Consider the following 16996-nt stretch of genomic DNA (forward strand, 5'->3'; position numbering starts at 1 on the left):
AATTGAGGGGAGATTGAAAAAAAAAAAATAATTCTAAAGTTTCTTTTAAGAGACTCAATCTAAATAAAAATGTCCAAAATTTCAAGGTTTCCATTTATGTTTCAAATACATTTGAGGTATAATTGCAAATTTAATAAGGGGCACTTGTGGGTCGATCCTGTTGACCAGATTTACTTACAAATCCTATTATATTCTTTACCTATCAATATCTCCAAAATGTCCTATCCTCACATTTTTCATCTCCATTATTCACACTGTCATGACTGCACATTCTCCTTCCAAAGACCACCTTCGACTATTGGAGACTACCTCTGACCATCGTTTCTGACCACTGGCAACCACCTCCGATGATATTTTTTTGGTAGTAATTTTTGACAATTTTTTAATGATTTTTCAAGAAAATCAACATCCATCTCAACCACGTCAATCTCCCATACCTTCTCAAATTTGGTAGTGGCAAGGTAAATGCAAAAGAAGTAGGAGTAGTGATAAATTTATCATTGTATCAATATTTATCAAACTAGTTAATCACTTACTCTTTTTCACTATCACATTCACACTTACATACATATACCCTCCTTTACTTATTCATTCAAAGAAACACATTCACACTTACATATAAGAAAGAAAAAAGATTAACAAATTTATCATTATAATAGATTTATCCAGATTTATAACTGATAAATGTTATCAATGATAAATTTATCACTGTATCAATATTTATATCAAACCAGTTAATCACCTATTCTCTTTTACTATCACACTCACATACTTACATACATACACTCCTCCTCCCTCATTTATTCATTCAAAGAAACACATTCACACTTACATATATATATATATATATATATATATATATATATATGGGTAAATTACAAATGCACCTCTTGAGATTTGATTAAAATATGAATCGCCCCATATAGTTCTGAAAATTACATTCTACCTCTTGGGGTTTCTAATGTTATAACAAATCACTCATTTTATTAATAAATCATCAAATCAATTAACAATTTTTAGTGAAGTTAGAAACATATTTCATTTAATAATTTAGGTAATTTCATTATTGTATATGAGAGCAATTATGAATTTCATTTTTTTGTAATTAATTCTGATAAATAAAAGAATTTTGACAGGAAGTATTTATAATTTTCCAAATCACAGAAGGCAAACTGTACTTTAAACAAACCTCAAGAGGTGTATTTATAATTTATCTTAGAAAAAAAGTAAGATTGATAAATTTATCATTGTAAAAAGTTTATCCAGATTTATTACTGATAAATGTTATCAGTGATAAATTTATCATGGGTAAATTATGCAAATAGTCCCTATAGTTTATACAATGTATCAATTTGGTCCCTGTAGTTTCAATTTGCTCGATTTTGCCCCTTAATTTAATAGATTGTGTCATTTTAGTCCAATAAATAACGGTTATTAAGTTAATTTAACGGAATGTCAAACAATGTGTCAATTTGGTCCCTGTGCTTTACACAATGTGTCAATTTAGTCCCTATAGTTTCAATTTCTCGATTTTGATAGGGACTAAATTGACACATTATGAAAAATACGAAGACCAAATTGACACATTGTTTGACTTTCCGTTAAATTAACTTAACAACTGCTATTTATTGGACTAAAATGACACAATCCATTAAATTAAGAGGCAAATTAGAACAAATTAAAACTACAGGCACCAAATTGACACATCGTATAAACTACAGAGACTATTTACATAATTTTTCTATTTATCATTATATCAATATTTGTATCAAACCAATTAATCACTTAGTTTCTTTGACTATCACACTCACACTTACATATATGCGGACTTCCTCAATTATTCATTCAAAAGAGCACATCCACACACTTACATATAGAAAATAATTTTCTGAGTAATAAATTTATAACTAGTATATCCCTAATACAAATTTCTCTAAACATTATTTTAAAAGCAATAGATGGAGAGAATAAGAAATAAAGGTATGATGCGAAGAATCTTTGACTCTTTCATTATTGTTGACGTCGTCATCTTACAAGTCCGAAAACGGGTGCTAAAAGTCAAACCAAAACAAAACCAAATTAAAAGGTAAAAACATCTCTGACCGGAAAAAAATTTCAAGAGGTTCTTCCGGTGGATCTTTGATTTTTCAATAGTAATTATAATTTTGAAAATAAATCGCAAACACAAATAAAAGTCGATTAAGTGATTATCGATATTCGATTAATATTATTTTTTGTAAGAATGATTTACTCAGTGATCTTTACACATTGCACAGGTTAAATTATTGAGATGAATTCAGAGTCGGACTTATACTGCAGCCCAACATCACTGTCCAGTTCAGTTCCAAACTAGAGAGGAGTTGGCCCATCCAAAAATTAACTCTAAATTAACAATTTTCGTATAATTACAAAGTGTTTCTTTGAAATAAATTTGCATAAAACTTTGACCTATGAATTTCGTCAGTCAATCAAATGGATAAAAAATAGTGATGTGATTTTTTATTAGAATAAAATGCCCCATAATTATGATTTTGTCTAAACATCACTCACATTCAAACATCATATTTGAATATGAACGGTTAGGAGAATAAAGGCAACTGAGCAATGCTACATATGATTTCATTTTGTAGTTTTTTTTTTTCTCATTTTTGAATACAAAGTAATGGGACTCACATTCATTAATGCATATAGGTCAAAATATGGTAAAAAATAAAATCATATGTAACATTTTTTACCATAATTAGGTAAGAGATCGCATACTTGTGTCATTTTATATCAATACATATTTAAAAAAAAAATTATTTAAAGTAATATAAAAAATTTCTCACTTCCATTAGTACCACGAAAGTTGTCAATATTGTAAGAGAAATCAATTTAATTATGTCAAAACTATAGAGTTATTGTAATTTCTTAGTTACTTGAGGGAAGCCAATGTAATTTACCTTAATAGTTAGGTGTTCGTAGGCTGAACAGCTTGAGTTTGGCTCGTTTAAAACTTGTTTAAGCTCGGCTCATTTATTAAATAAATTAGCCCAAGCTTGACTTTTAGCCTCGTTTAGAGCTTGAGTAGTCTTAAGCTCTGCTTGATAAGGCTCGTGAACACAAAGAAAATAAATAAATATAAATATATATTTTTTATGACTGGGTGTCCGAGCCAACTTACACCTTAACTAATAAATTATATTTATTTTTAATAATATATCAATAAATTTTAAATAATTTATTTTATTTTTTTATTTGTGTTTGGTGTTTGAGTAAATTTTTATATTTGATTGATGAAATTTATTATTAATATAAGTATTATTGTATATTTTGCTCATGATTTTTTTATTTTTTAGCTTAATAAGTAAATTAATTTAAATATATATATATTTTTTTAAGCTCGAACTGGGCTCATTTATATAATCGAGCGAGCTTAAGCCAAGCTTAAGTTTATCAAATATTTGATGAGAAAAACTCAAGCTTGATTACCTCTGATGACACTCCAACCACCAACTACGGAGGCCACCTTCGATCATCCAGGATCAGCTTAGGCTTCCTCAAGGTCTAAAGTAAAATTTTATTGAGAGGCTTTTTATATTTTAAACTTAAATAAATGTAAATAATATTTATTATTTTTAATAAATTATCATGTAAAATTCATGTCTCTTTGATTCTCATAACTAAAATTTGAGAGCTATTTAAAATATTTAGTTATGAAAAAAAAATAATTAAAAGTACCAAAAGTTATCAAATAAATAAAACTTATAAATTCAAAGTTTTAAGAAAGGTTTATAGAACTTATTTCAAATTAGTGAGGGTTCTTTTAAAGTGAACTTTTTTTTTTTTAAAAAAAAAAAAATTGCATATTATAAGCTTTTAAAAATTTATGGAGTCCTTTTCAATGTGAACTTTTTTTATTATAATAATAATAAATAAATAAAAAAGTGTGCATATGATAAACATGTACTAAATCGGTGGACCTTTTTTAAAAAATTTAAAACTTGTATTATGGTCATGAGAATTTTTCTTCTTCTTTTTTTTTTTTTTCTTTTTCTTATGTTGATTTTATGGAGGTCTTTATCAAAGTGAACCTTATGAGAAACAATTAATTATCATTATTATTATTATTTTTGGGTGAATATGAGAAATAAATATGACGTATGATTATTTATGAAATTTTTGAGGCCTTTTTGGAAATGAGGCCTAAAGCCAACACTTCAATTGCTAACACTTACGTTTTCAGTTTTCTGTTTATATTTACAAAAATTTAAAAAACTCAAATAAAAACTTGTTTGGTAAAATTTTTGATTTATAAATCAGTGGTCTCAGTTTATAAATTTGGCCAAAAAATGAAAACACAAAAAATATGTTTCCATTTTGAGTTTTCAGTTTTTTTTTTTTAACCACCCAACACTAGCCACCACGCGTCACAATTTTCCACTACCGTCTTCCGCCACCATCACCCACCACCCACCTCCCACCCCCCACCACCACCACCACTTGCCACCACCACTCACCACCCACCTGCCACCACCACCCACCACCCGCCACCACCACCCACCTGCCACCCACTCACCACCACCACCCACCATTTGCTACCACTACCACTGCCACCCACCACTCACCTGCCATCCACCACCCACCACCCGCCACTACCATCCACCGCCCGCCACCACCACCCGCCACCTACTTGACATCAACACTCACCACGCACCTGCCACCACCATCCACCACCTACCACCACCAGTCACCCACGACCACCAGTCACCTGTCACCCACCCACCCGCCCCCACCACCACCACCGCCACCACCATCACCCACCACCCACCCGCCACCTACCTGCCACCACCACCCACTCGCTACCACCTACCACCCGCCACTGTCACCCACTCACCCACCCACCACCACCCGCCATCCGCCACCCACTTGCCACCACCACCAACCACTTGAAGCCACCATCGCCACCACCACCACCACTACCCACTCGCTACCACCCACCACCCACCACCATCACCCACTCAACCACCATCACCACCCACCTGCCACCACCACCCACCACCCGCCACCGCCACTACCACCACCACCACCACCACCACCACCACCCACTCGCCACCACCCACCACCCACCACCCGCCACTGTCATCCACCCACCCACTACCAGCACTCGCCACCTACCCACCATCCGCCACCCACCTGCCACCACTATCCACCACCCGCCACCGCCACCGCCGCCACCACCACCACCATCCACTCGCTACCACCCGCCACCGTCACCCACCCACCCGTCACCACCCACCACCACCAGGTACCCACCACCCATCGTCACCCACCCACCCGCCACCATCCACCACCACCAGCTACCCACCACCCACCGTCTTTCGCCGCCATTTGCCACCACCTTCTTTCGCTGCCACTTGCTATTTTTTACTCTTTTTTATATTTTTTAAATTTTGTAAACATTTTGTCAATTACCAAACGCGTTTGTAGTTTATGTTTTTCTAAAAATAAATAAAAAATAAACAAAAACCAGTTTATAAAATTTTTGTAAATATAAACTGAAAACGTATACGTTACCAAACACACCCTAAAGGTTTCAGCCAAACCTGTGGCCATCCCTATAATTACAAGAAAAATTGTAAACTTTAATGTCAGAGTAACGTCATACATGAACAATATCTACTCTATATAAAAAGATTGTCTCTGATTCTGTGTCTATTAAGAATTTTTCGTTAGAGAAGATGTATCAATTTCAAACCCAAAATTTTTAAGTATTATTTTGATCCATTGACGATTGAATAAGAGAAGTAAGAAGATTCAAAGTTTGTATTACCAAGCAAATGAGCTGTCGTGATTCATGAGTTTGTTGGTGAGATTAGTCTAAAATGATCAGATTATGTTCATACTACGTAGTCAACTGAAATTTCGATTGTTTGGTGGCCACACAAGAACCGTTTTCCCACCTTCTAACGTTCTAAGCAGATGTGGCAATGACATGCTAGTTGGACTCATGATTTTGAATAGCAATCAAAAGATGTAATGATTTTGGTAATATAATCATATATAGGTTGCTATCATATAATACCTGCTGATTGATACATTAGTAAATAACGATATCAGAAGTTTAAAATCTCTTTAGGTAATGATTCATACCATACGTAACGAATAATATTAAAAGCACAGGTTGGACTAGAGAAGCTAACTGTGCATCAAGAAGAAAACTTTAAAAATAAATGTATACATCACCAGAAACATAACAAAAGTAAAAGTTGAGCAAATATAAAAAAATAATCAGAAACAACCTTTGATAAGAGCTATTTATGAGATTTATACTTTCTAACACGCACACCAAACAAAAAAACCTTTGATAATGTTTTGGACAATCCAAACTACCCCAGAACAAACCTCCCCAACCATGCTAGTGAATTACATTTCTATTGCTTTCTTTGCTTATTTGGTTTTAATATCAGCTAGCAAAGCCCAATCAGGACCAACAAAATCTGGAGCAGAAGCTCTTCTCAAATGGAAAGAAAGTATAGGCAACAATTCAATCCTCAGTTCATGGGTACATCCTGAAAATGGCAATTTTTCAAGCTCAAATCCATGCAAATGGAGTGGCATAGCATGCAACAATGCAGGAGATATAACTGAAATAAACCTAGCATTCACAGGTTTACAAGGTACGCTCGAGCACTTAGATCTCTCTTCTTTTCCTCAACTTCTTCGCCTCGATCTCAGAGAAAACCAACTCACTGGAGCCATACCACTCGACATAGGCACACTCACAAAACTCCAGCTTCTTGATCTTTCCACGAATAATCTTACCGGTTCACTGCCTCTTTCTCTTGCCAATCTCTCTCAAGTAATTGAGATAGATTTTTCTAGGAACATGATAACTGGTGAGCTTGGTCCATGGTTGTTTCCTAATGGAACAAGTGTAACAAACACTGGGCTAGTTAGTCTCAAGAGACTACTCCTCCAAGATACTTATCTTCGTGGTCACATTCCAATAGAAATAGGAAATTCCAAAAATTTGGTTCTCATTGCCCTAGATAGAAGCTTTTTTTCGGGTCCCATTCCTCAATCTTTGGGTAATTTGAGTGAGCTAACCATCTTGCGCCTTAATGATAATCAATTTTCTGGACAAATTCCCCCAAATATTGGTACCTTGAGCAAGTTAATCGATATTCGCTTGTTTATAAATCAATTATCTGGTTCAGTGCCTAGAGAAATAGGAAACTTGTCATCCTTGGTAACTCTTCATCTAGCAGAGAACAACTTCACAGGTCACTTGCCTCAACAAGTGTGTCAAGGTGGAAAGCTTGTGAATTTCAGTGCGTCCTACAACAATTTCAGTGGTCCTATCCCAACAAGTCTAAGAAATTGCACAACCTTATACAGAGTCCGGCTTGAATATAACCAATTAACAGGCAATCTAGACCAAGACTTTGGAGTATACCCAAGCCTCACTTACATAGACTTGGGCTACAATCGCCTTCGTGGTAATCTCTCACCACAATGGGGACAATGCTGGAACTTGACACTACTAAGAGTTTCCGGGAACATGATAGGTGGTGAAATCCCAAATGAAATTGTTCAATTGAACCAACTAGGAGTGCTTGACCTTTCTTCTAATCAACTTTCTGGAGAAATACCGGCCCAAATTGGAAAATTGTCAAAATTAACATCCCTAAGCTTGAGAGGTAACAAACTTTCGGGTCATGTACCTTCAGAAATCGGAGTACTATCAAATTTGGGATATCTAGACCTGTCATTGAACATGTTAAGTGGTCCAATTCCTGATCAGATTGGGAATTGCTTGAAACTACGGTTTTTGAGTTTGAGCAAGAATGGCTTAAATGGTACGATCCCATACCAAATTGGTAATCTTGTAGGTTTACAAACTGTACTTGATCTAAGTCACAATTCGCTATCCGGAGAGATATCACCCCGGATTGGGAAGCTTATAAACCTAGAAAATTTGAACCTCTCTCACAACAATCTTTCTGGTTCCATACCAAATTCTCTAGGTGATATGGTCAGCTTGTTGGCCATTGATTTGTCCTGCAATGATCTAGAGGGTCCTCTTCCTGATAATAAGGACTTTTCTTTGTTTCCTCCAAAATCTTTTGCCAATAACAAAGATTTATGTGGTGATCTTCAAGGTCTAAGGTCATGTAACACACCAATATCTACTACCAAAAATGGAGATCAATCACGTATGGTCATTATTGTCACCACCTCTACTGTGGGTTCATTGCTTTTCATTCTTGTGGTTGTTGGGATAATAGTACTTTACAAGAGGCGTTATCAATGGAACGTCCAAGAAGATGAACAAGAGGTTCCATTACAGAGAGAAAATCTTTTTTCGTTTTTGAATTTTGACGGAAAAATTGTGTATGATGACATCATCAATGCAACCGAAGATTTCAATGATGTGTATTGCATTGGAGTGGGAGGATCATCAAGAGTTTACAAAGCTAAGCTACCGAGTGGCCAAGTGGTTGCAGTGAAAAAGATGAACTCCACAACCGAAGGCATGGAGATTGATGAGGTGAGGAGTTTTGTGAATGAGCTAGCAACATTGCAAGAAATACGACACCGGAACATTGTGAAGCTCTATGGTTTTTGTTCCCATGAAAGGCACAAATTTTTGGTTTATGAGTTCATGGAAGGAGGAAGCTTGGCAGATATTCTAAGCAATGAGAAAGAAGCAAAGGAGTTGGATTGGGATAAGAGGGCGAAAGTTGTTAAAGGTGTAGCAAATTCTTTATTATACTTGCATCATGATTGCGTGCCTCCAATAATTCATCGAGACATATCAAGTAAGAATGTTTTATTGAACTCAGAACTCGAGGCTCGTGTCTCAGATTTTGGCATTGCAAGGTTTCTGAAGCCCAATTCTTCGAATTGGACCACAATCGCAGGGACATACGGATACATCGCTCCAGGTAACTTCAACAAATTCATAAGAGGTATTTTTTTTTTTTTTTTTGGATAATCAGTTGTTCGGATCAGTTTGAAAAAGAAAACAGATTCATGAAAGTAATATTATATAAACAAAAAAATTAAAATAAATCAAACTAAAGGGTCATTCTCATCATGGATTCTATATAAAAATTATGTAGGAATTGACTTTCCTACATGAAATAGTAAAATTTTCTTTTGAGAGTAGGAGCAAAATTATCCATTGAAATCATGGTTTTAAATAATGGTAGGAGGACACGTATCGGTAGGCGATACAACAATATATCACCCCATATTAGTGAATAATAGTACTAGATCTCAAAAATTCTATTAAATATTAGTCGATATAATACACAATGACCGATGTTTAAAATTATTATCACAATACTGTATGATTTTGTTTTCATCAAAAACGTCTTTAATAATTGTTTCAAAAAAATGCATTCAGTATATGAGATGCTAGTACTAATTGTGTTGAAAACGACCATCTAAAGTAATTTTCATGTTTGTTTTCAATATCTATCTATGAGAACAATCATTTGTTTACCATCCAATATTTATTATTTTAATTTTTGTTTTTATGTTCTTTATTTTTAATCACAGAGTTATCATACACAATGGAAGTAACAGAAAAATGTGATGTGTATAGCTTTGGGGTTTTGGCACTAGAAGTTTTGATGGGATCGCATCCGGGAACTCTCATTTCAAATCTAACCTCACTGGTGGATCAAAAAATACAACTTAAAGATGTGTTAGATCCTCGTCTTTCACCTCCAACAACTCAAAAGATTGCAGATGAACTAACTTCTATTGTAAACCTAGCACTATGGTGCTTACATGCTGATCCTCAATCTCGGCCTACCATGCATGTTGCATCCGAGTTGCTCCAAATGCAAGCTGGTGATGACTAGATTTCTATCTGCATATGTATGAAGTACATATTTGCATATAGGTTAAATGTACCATTTGTTTCTAAAGTATGCGCTATGTTTCGTTTAAAGCCCAATATTTTAGTTATGTCAACATCGTTTCTGTCCAATTTTTGTTCGAAGTTGGACAAAAATACCCTGTCCATTATAAAATTTGGACTGTTACTGAAATTTCTCTTAACAATTATTTTTGTTTCACAGATCAGTAGATAAATCTTTAAATTGTTGAACATACGTAAGGATTGTTTTCTCAAGAACCAGTGTGATATTTCCAAGATGCAGCTAGATAAATTGATGATAAAATTGATTTGGGGGTAAATTACACTTTGTACTCATGTACTTTGTACTAAATTTCATTTTGACCCCTACACATGAAATTATGGCAATCAATCCCTTGCATTTTTGGTCAAATTTCACTTTGGTCCCTGCACATGAAATTGTAACAGTTAACTCCTTATACTTTAGGTAAAATTTCACTTTGATCCCTACACAAGTGTCATGTTTCGTTTTTGTCACTCAATTATTTAAATCTTTAACAGAATCTAATTATGTGATAAGAATATGAGTACGACATGAGGGTAAGAAAGAAAAATCATGTAAATTTTCCACCAATATACACTTTATCCCAAAATTTACATCAAATTATGACTGTATTAGGTTAAAACAAAACGCAGATTGTAAACAATTAAAGAAGATGAACTAGGGTTTTGCATAAATTAGAATCACAAAATTCTATTTTTCACGATAATGCAGCCTCCTGTCTATTCAATTTTCTTTCTCTTTGATTTCTTTGTCGCATTTTTTATTATTTCAAAAACTCTACTTTCTTGCATTTTCGTCCTAATTTTTACCATATAAACATATATATTGTATTATATAATTCTCATGTGCTTATCATGTAGGACAAAGTGTATTAGTATTAAACATTGATAATTTTTATCTCTTACCCTTATTTTGTAGTCACATTTTTGTCACATGACTGGATTTTATTATATAGTTAAAAATAAAGTACCAAAAGAGAGACATTGACATTTGTGTAAGGACCAAAGTGGGATTTGAGTAAAAGTGTAACGAGTTGACTGTCACTATTTTATATGTAGGGACCAAAATAAAATGTGATGCAAAATATAAGGGTGCAAAGTATAATTTACCCCTTGATTTGGTATTGATTGAAGAGTTTGTTTTCTTCACATTTTGTAGTTGGACATGTACCTTTTGTTTGTTTATTGTACTGTATTGGAGGCTACTGTAGTTAGGAATGGCAACGAGGTGAGACGGGATGGGGCAGCGGGGGGCCGGGGATTGCCCTCTCCATTCCCAATCCCCGACAGTATGAAATTCCCCGTCCCCACTCCCGATCCCCGGCGAGGAACCCATTACTCCCCCCGTCCCCCGCCCCCGAACGGGAATCGGGTTTCCCCGACCCTGAAAAATCCCCGACGGAGAGACATACTCACACAAATACACACACACACACACACAGAGAGACATACACACGCATCTGCAGAAACACACACACAGAGACACGCACATGCATCTGCAGAGACATACATACACAGACACACACACACACACACACACACACACACACACACACACACACACACACACATCTGAAGATTTGAGTAGTCGTCATCACACACACACACGCGCGCTTGCAGATCTAAGTAGTCGTCGTCATCATTATCACACACACACACAAACAGAGGGAGAGAGAAGAGAGCTCTCGATCGGTGACGGAGTTAAAGAGGCGGAGAGAAGAGAAGTCTCGACCGGTGACGGAGAGAAGAGAGGTCTCAACCGGTGAAGATTGGAGACTCTGGTTACGCCGTCTGTATAAAACGGCGGAGTGTGGCCATGGTGGCAGAGAGACAAGAAGTAGAGAATGGAGGAGGAATGGTACTGAGATCAGAGAGAGAGAGATAGATCTGAGATGAGATGAGAAAGAGGAGGTGGGTTGTGATTCTTAGATCTGAGTCTAAGATAAGATATATATATATATATATATATATATAGTGGGTAGGTGAGTGAGACAGAGAGGAGAGAGAAGTGGGGCTAAAACGGGACGGGGACGGGGACGGGGACGAGGCCGAGGTCGGGGTGGAAAAACTTATCACCGTCCTCGGCCTGAAACTTATCGTGGATTATTTTTTGAATACCATCCCCGATCCGTTGGGGGTATTTTTCGGGAAAAAACAGTACTAATCGAGGTCGGGGGATTAGGTCCCCGTCGGGCCGGGTTCAAATTGCCATCTCTAACTGTAGTTGCACATTTTCATTTCGATGTACTACAATTTAGATTTTCTTTTTATGTTCTCATGGATTTTTATTTATTTATTTGGTTTATTAAATGCATAAAATATCAACTTTTTTGACAAAGGTATATGTTTACATAAAAAAAATAAAAATAAAAAACTACTTTTTGGTGACAATTTAATTCTGTCATCAAAGGAGTTAATGTAGATACTCAGCAATGGAATATGAAATTGAGCAAAACATATAAACTTTTAAACTGTATTTGATTCATGAATTTCAGAAGTGATTTGAAAAAGTAAAGGAAAAATGAAAAGATAAAGGTAAGTGAAATATAAATCAAATATAATTACATTTCATTTACGTTTCACACAACTTTTATAAAAAGGCTTTGCCAACAACAAAGCTACTAAAAAAAACTATACACGAATCACATTGGTGTGCAGTTTTGTAGGCTCTGGTCCATATGATATTCCAATCATATTGTTGACACTAAATTTTATAAATTTCTTGTCGGTAGAGGTGCCAATGTGGCATGGCAGATGTACTAATGATGTGGCATAACGACGTGGCTGTAAAGAGTTAAATGAACGGCCAGAAGAGTTAGCCTAGAATCAAGAGATCAATACTAGGTCAAAACAAAAAATCTACAAAGCAGTGCTTCTAAAGAAGGGATATGGATAGGTAGAGGTTGAGATCAAGAAGAATCATGGTAACATGTGTGGCTGCAGCAAGGATGGCCAAGCAAGTATAAACTAAAGATTTCAGAAGAATAAAAGACCTTCAACCACATTTACAAATCATGATATTTAGGAGTAGCTCTTATCAGTTAGAAGTAGATACTTAGCATTTTTAGGAGTAGTTTAGTTATAACTGGTCTGTTGATTGATGTAATTTCGGTTTCTTTATTCTTGTTTAAATTCATGTAAGTTGTAATAAATGACAATTTTACTAGATTTATATCAATTCAGTTCGTTTCACTTTCAGTCTTCTTTGTTTATTTTTCTTCAAATAATTCTTTGACCTTTCAAAGCATTAGAACTCAACCACATAGCTTGATCATTTAGGTTTGGTAAAAGTTTTGTTTGTCCAGATTGACCCTAAACAAATTTTTGCTAACACACATTAATTGTAATTTCTCAGCAGTTGAAGTAGTTAATGTGGTTGAAATATTATAAGACTTTGGGTTCTCCCTTCGGATCAAAACCAACTCATTTCAAAATTTTTAGAGATCCAATTCCGCGACATAGATGACTTTATTTGCTGATATTTTTTATTTTTGGCCAAATTACGTCAGTAGTTACTATACTTTAATTCTTGAGTTATTTTGATTCCTATAATTTTAATTGACTTAATTTTTATCCTAAATTTATAAATTTGTTTCAATTTCGTCCAATTGATTACAATTGTTAGTATTATTTTAAAGAAAATACACACATATGTGGCATGTTTCATGCTTTTAGGAGCAAAATTATAAATTTGCTTAACTCAATGAGTTTTTTTTTTTTAATCAGCAAAATGAAACTTTATTGATGAAGAAAGCAAAACATGCGAAAAACTTACATCAACAAAGAGGGAAGTGCAAAAGAGCATCAACGCTAACCTAAACAATCCCAACTAGGTTGGCACTACTAAGGAAGCACAATCATTTGCAAGCACTTAACCCAAAGATTGGTGAGAAACCAATCAAGAGGAACCAAAAAAGACAGAAAAAAGCAACAATAAACAGAACAACAAAACCAGCAGTAGCTGCATAGACCAAAACACAGCATCAGACCAAAGATAGCATACAACATCAGCATAAGACAGCATTCACCAGTAGCATACAGTAGCAGACATCAGCAGCATAGAGTAGCTCAGACCTTACCCCAGCATCAAACCTTTCACCAGATCTTTGAGCAGACCCTAGACACATTCCTTGACAGCAAACTCCACCAGCAAACTTGGCAGTAACATATGCAGCTTATAAGCAATACACCAGAACAGAAAACCAAACACCCAAAAAACAGGACAACAACAATAGCATTAGCTGCAGCAGCCAACTCTAAAACCAGATCTTTGAGCAGATCTTAGACACATTCCTGAATAGCAAACTCCACCAGCATCAACTTGGACACATTCCTGTACAGCAAACTCCACCAGCATAAGCACTACACCATCAACCTATAAGCAATACAGCAGCAAACTTGGCAGCAGCATCAACAATGCAGCAGTAGCAGCAGCAGATTAGCAGCACTCAACCCCAACTAATGCAGTAGTAGCAGTCTACCAGACCAGCAATTAGCAACAGCAGAGCAACCAATGCAGTAGTAGCTGTCTACCAGACCAGCCAAGACACCAGCATCAATAGCATAAAACTCCCCTCCTGGTAACTGTACATACCAGCATCAATAGCATTACAACTCCCCTATAGCAGACCAGCAGCAGCAATCTGCACAGACCAGACCCACCACCCACAGCAGCATGCCAATCAACAGCATACATCAGCAGGCCAATCAGCAACATACATCAACAGCATAGGCCTCTGAGTTACAACATACAATAGACCTATGTCATGCAACCTCTCACCTATTTCAAGTTTGCCACAATATCATGCACTGAGTAATTCACTCCCTTAACATTTGACTTAACCAACTCAGACCATAATTTCCATACGAATGGGCATAAAAGCAACACATGATTAATGGTTTCTACCTCTGCTTTGCAAAACACACATAGGGAGTTGACATTGGCAGGTAGAGCTCCAATTCTATGCATAAATTCTGTGGTTTTTATTCTCCCTTTCTAAGCTAACCAACTGAAGAACTGAGCCTTTGGGGGTGCAGCATTTCTCCACAGGAACTTTGAAATGCTAATCATGGATCCATTAACTAACTCCAACCTTTTCCATACTGAAGCCATAGAGAACATTCCTGAATTATTAGCCCTCCACCAACAGTTATCCACAGTCATAGGATTTAGATTTGGAGCCTCTGCTAATAATACATTGAGCCTTTGAACTTCCTTCTCCTCCCAAGCTAAGAGTGATCTTCTAAATGCCAGCTTCCAATCACTGCCCTGCCCTTTCCGTTGATAGAAAAACTGCAAGGAACCTTCATTTTCCACTGATAAACTAAACAATCTAGGAGACTCATCCCTAAGACTTATATCATTGAACCACCTATCCTTCAAAAAATGTATCCTCTCCCCATTTCCCATGATAATCCTGAAATTTCGGGAGAAAAACTCAGTCACTACACTGTTTGATAAGGCTAAAGATGCAATATCTTTCCACACTGTAGATACCATTACATCTGACACTGATTCTGGTTTTCACCTGCCTCCAAAACCACCATATCTGCTACATACCACCATTTTCCATAATGACTGATGCTCTCGACCATACCTCCACCACCATTTTATTAATAAACACACATTAACATCACTAAGACTTCTCACACCCAACCCCCCTTGAGATTTACTTTTACACACCTCCTTCCATTTAACTAAATGAATTTTCCTTCGAGTTTCAGAACCTCCCCACAAGAAGTTAGATTGAATCCTTTCAATAGTTTTGGCAACACCAATAGGCATTTTAAAGATGGATAGAAAATACATGGGTAGACTTGACAGTACGGACTTAATTAGGGTCAATCTTCCTGCAAAGGACAAGAATCTCCTCTTCCAAGATGCTAACTTCTTTTTAAACTTCTCCACCATTGGTTGCCAAGTACTTCTTTTCCTTGGATTGGCCCCTAAAGGCAATCCAAGATATGACACTAGTAAATTCTGGCTGAGACAATTCAGGTTTTTAACAAACTCCTTAACTACCTCCTCTTCCACACCAATTCCACAAACAATACTTTTATGAAAATTAATCTTAAGACCTGACATGACTTCAAAACACCTCAAATTTTTTTTTAAGCACAATGATTTCCTCCCATTTGGCTTCACAAAAAATAATAGTATCATCTGCAAATTGTAAATGAGAAATTTTCAGCTCTTGATGACCAACTAAAGCTCCTCTGATCAGCTCATTTCTTTGGCTCTCACCAACAGAATATTTAAACCTTCAACCACTATGTTAAATAGAAAAGATGATAGTGGGTCACCTTGTCTTAACCCCTTCTGAGGAGAGAATTCTGCTGTGGGTGACCCATTTACAAGCACTGAAATTCTTGACGTAGAAATGCAGGACCTAATCCAGCCCACCAATTTTTCACCAAACCCAAAATTTTTCATCATTGACAGCAGAAACTCCCAGTTAACTGAATCATAGGCCTTCTGAAAATCCAATTTAAGAATGATTCCTTTTTTCTTTGACTTTTTCCACCAATCCACCACTTCATTTGCAATTAAAACCCCATCAAGGATGCATCTGCCACGAAGGAAAGTAGTTTGAACTTCTCCTATGAATTTAGGGAGCACTTGTCCTATTCTTCTAGACAGCACTTTAGTCAACACTTTATAAATTGAGCTAACCAAGCTAATAGGCCGATATTCACTCAAATCTATTGGGTTCTTCTTTTTAGGAATCAAAGTGATGAAAGAGCTATTTACCCCTTTAGCCAACTTCCCATTACAATGAAACTCTTGGAACAACTGAATAAACTCACATTTCATTATAGACCAGCACTTTTGAATGCAATACAGATTGAAACCGTCAGGCCCAGGGGCCTTATTTCCATCACAATCTTGGATGACTGCCCAGATTTTTGCTTCACTAAAATCAGCCCCCAGCACTTCCTTTGAATCAACAAAACTAATAGACAAAAAAGAGCAAGCCAACTTAGGCCTGCACTTCCAACTTTCAGCAAACATTCTTGTAAAGTAATTCTCCATTACTTGTTTCACCATACTGGGATCTTCCACCGCAACATCATTTGCCT

General features: G+C 36.0%; 1 protein-coding gene across 1 annotated transcript; it reads left to right on the forward strand.

The window, feature by feature from the left end:
* Positions 1 to 6285: 6285 nt before the first annotated feature.
* LOC114293977 (uncharacterized) lies at positions 6286 to 10075 on the forward strand. The gene is made up of 2 exons (XM_028218183.2): positions 6286 to 8930; positions 9550 to 10075. The coding sequence occupies exons 1-2, from the start codon at positions 6350 to 6352 to the stop codon at positions 9855 to 9857; spliced, it is 2889 nt and encodes a 962-aa protein (XP_028073984.2). The 5' UTR covers positions 6286 to 6349; the 3' UTR covers positions 9858 to 10075.
* Positions 10076 to 16996: the final 6921 nt, after the last annotated feature.

The sequence above is a fragment of the Camellia sinensis genome, chromosome 7 (genome assembly GCF_055761805.1).
Source record: "Camellia sinensis isolate YWXY chromosome 7, ASM5576180v1, whole genome shotgun sequence".
Classification (NCBI taxonomy): Eukaryota; Viridiplantae; Streptophyta; class Magnoliopsida; order Ericales; family Theaceae; genus Camellia; species Camellia sinensis.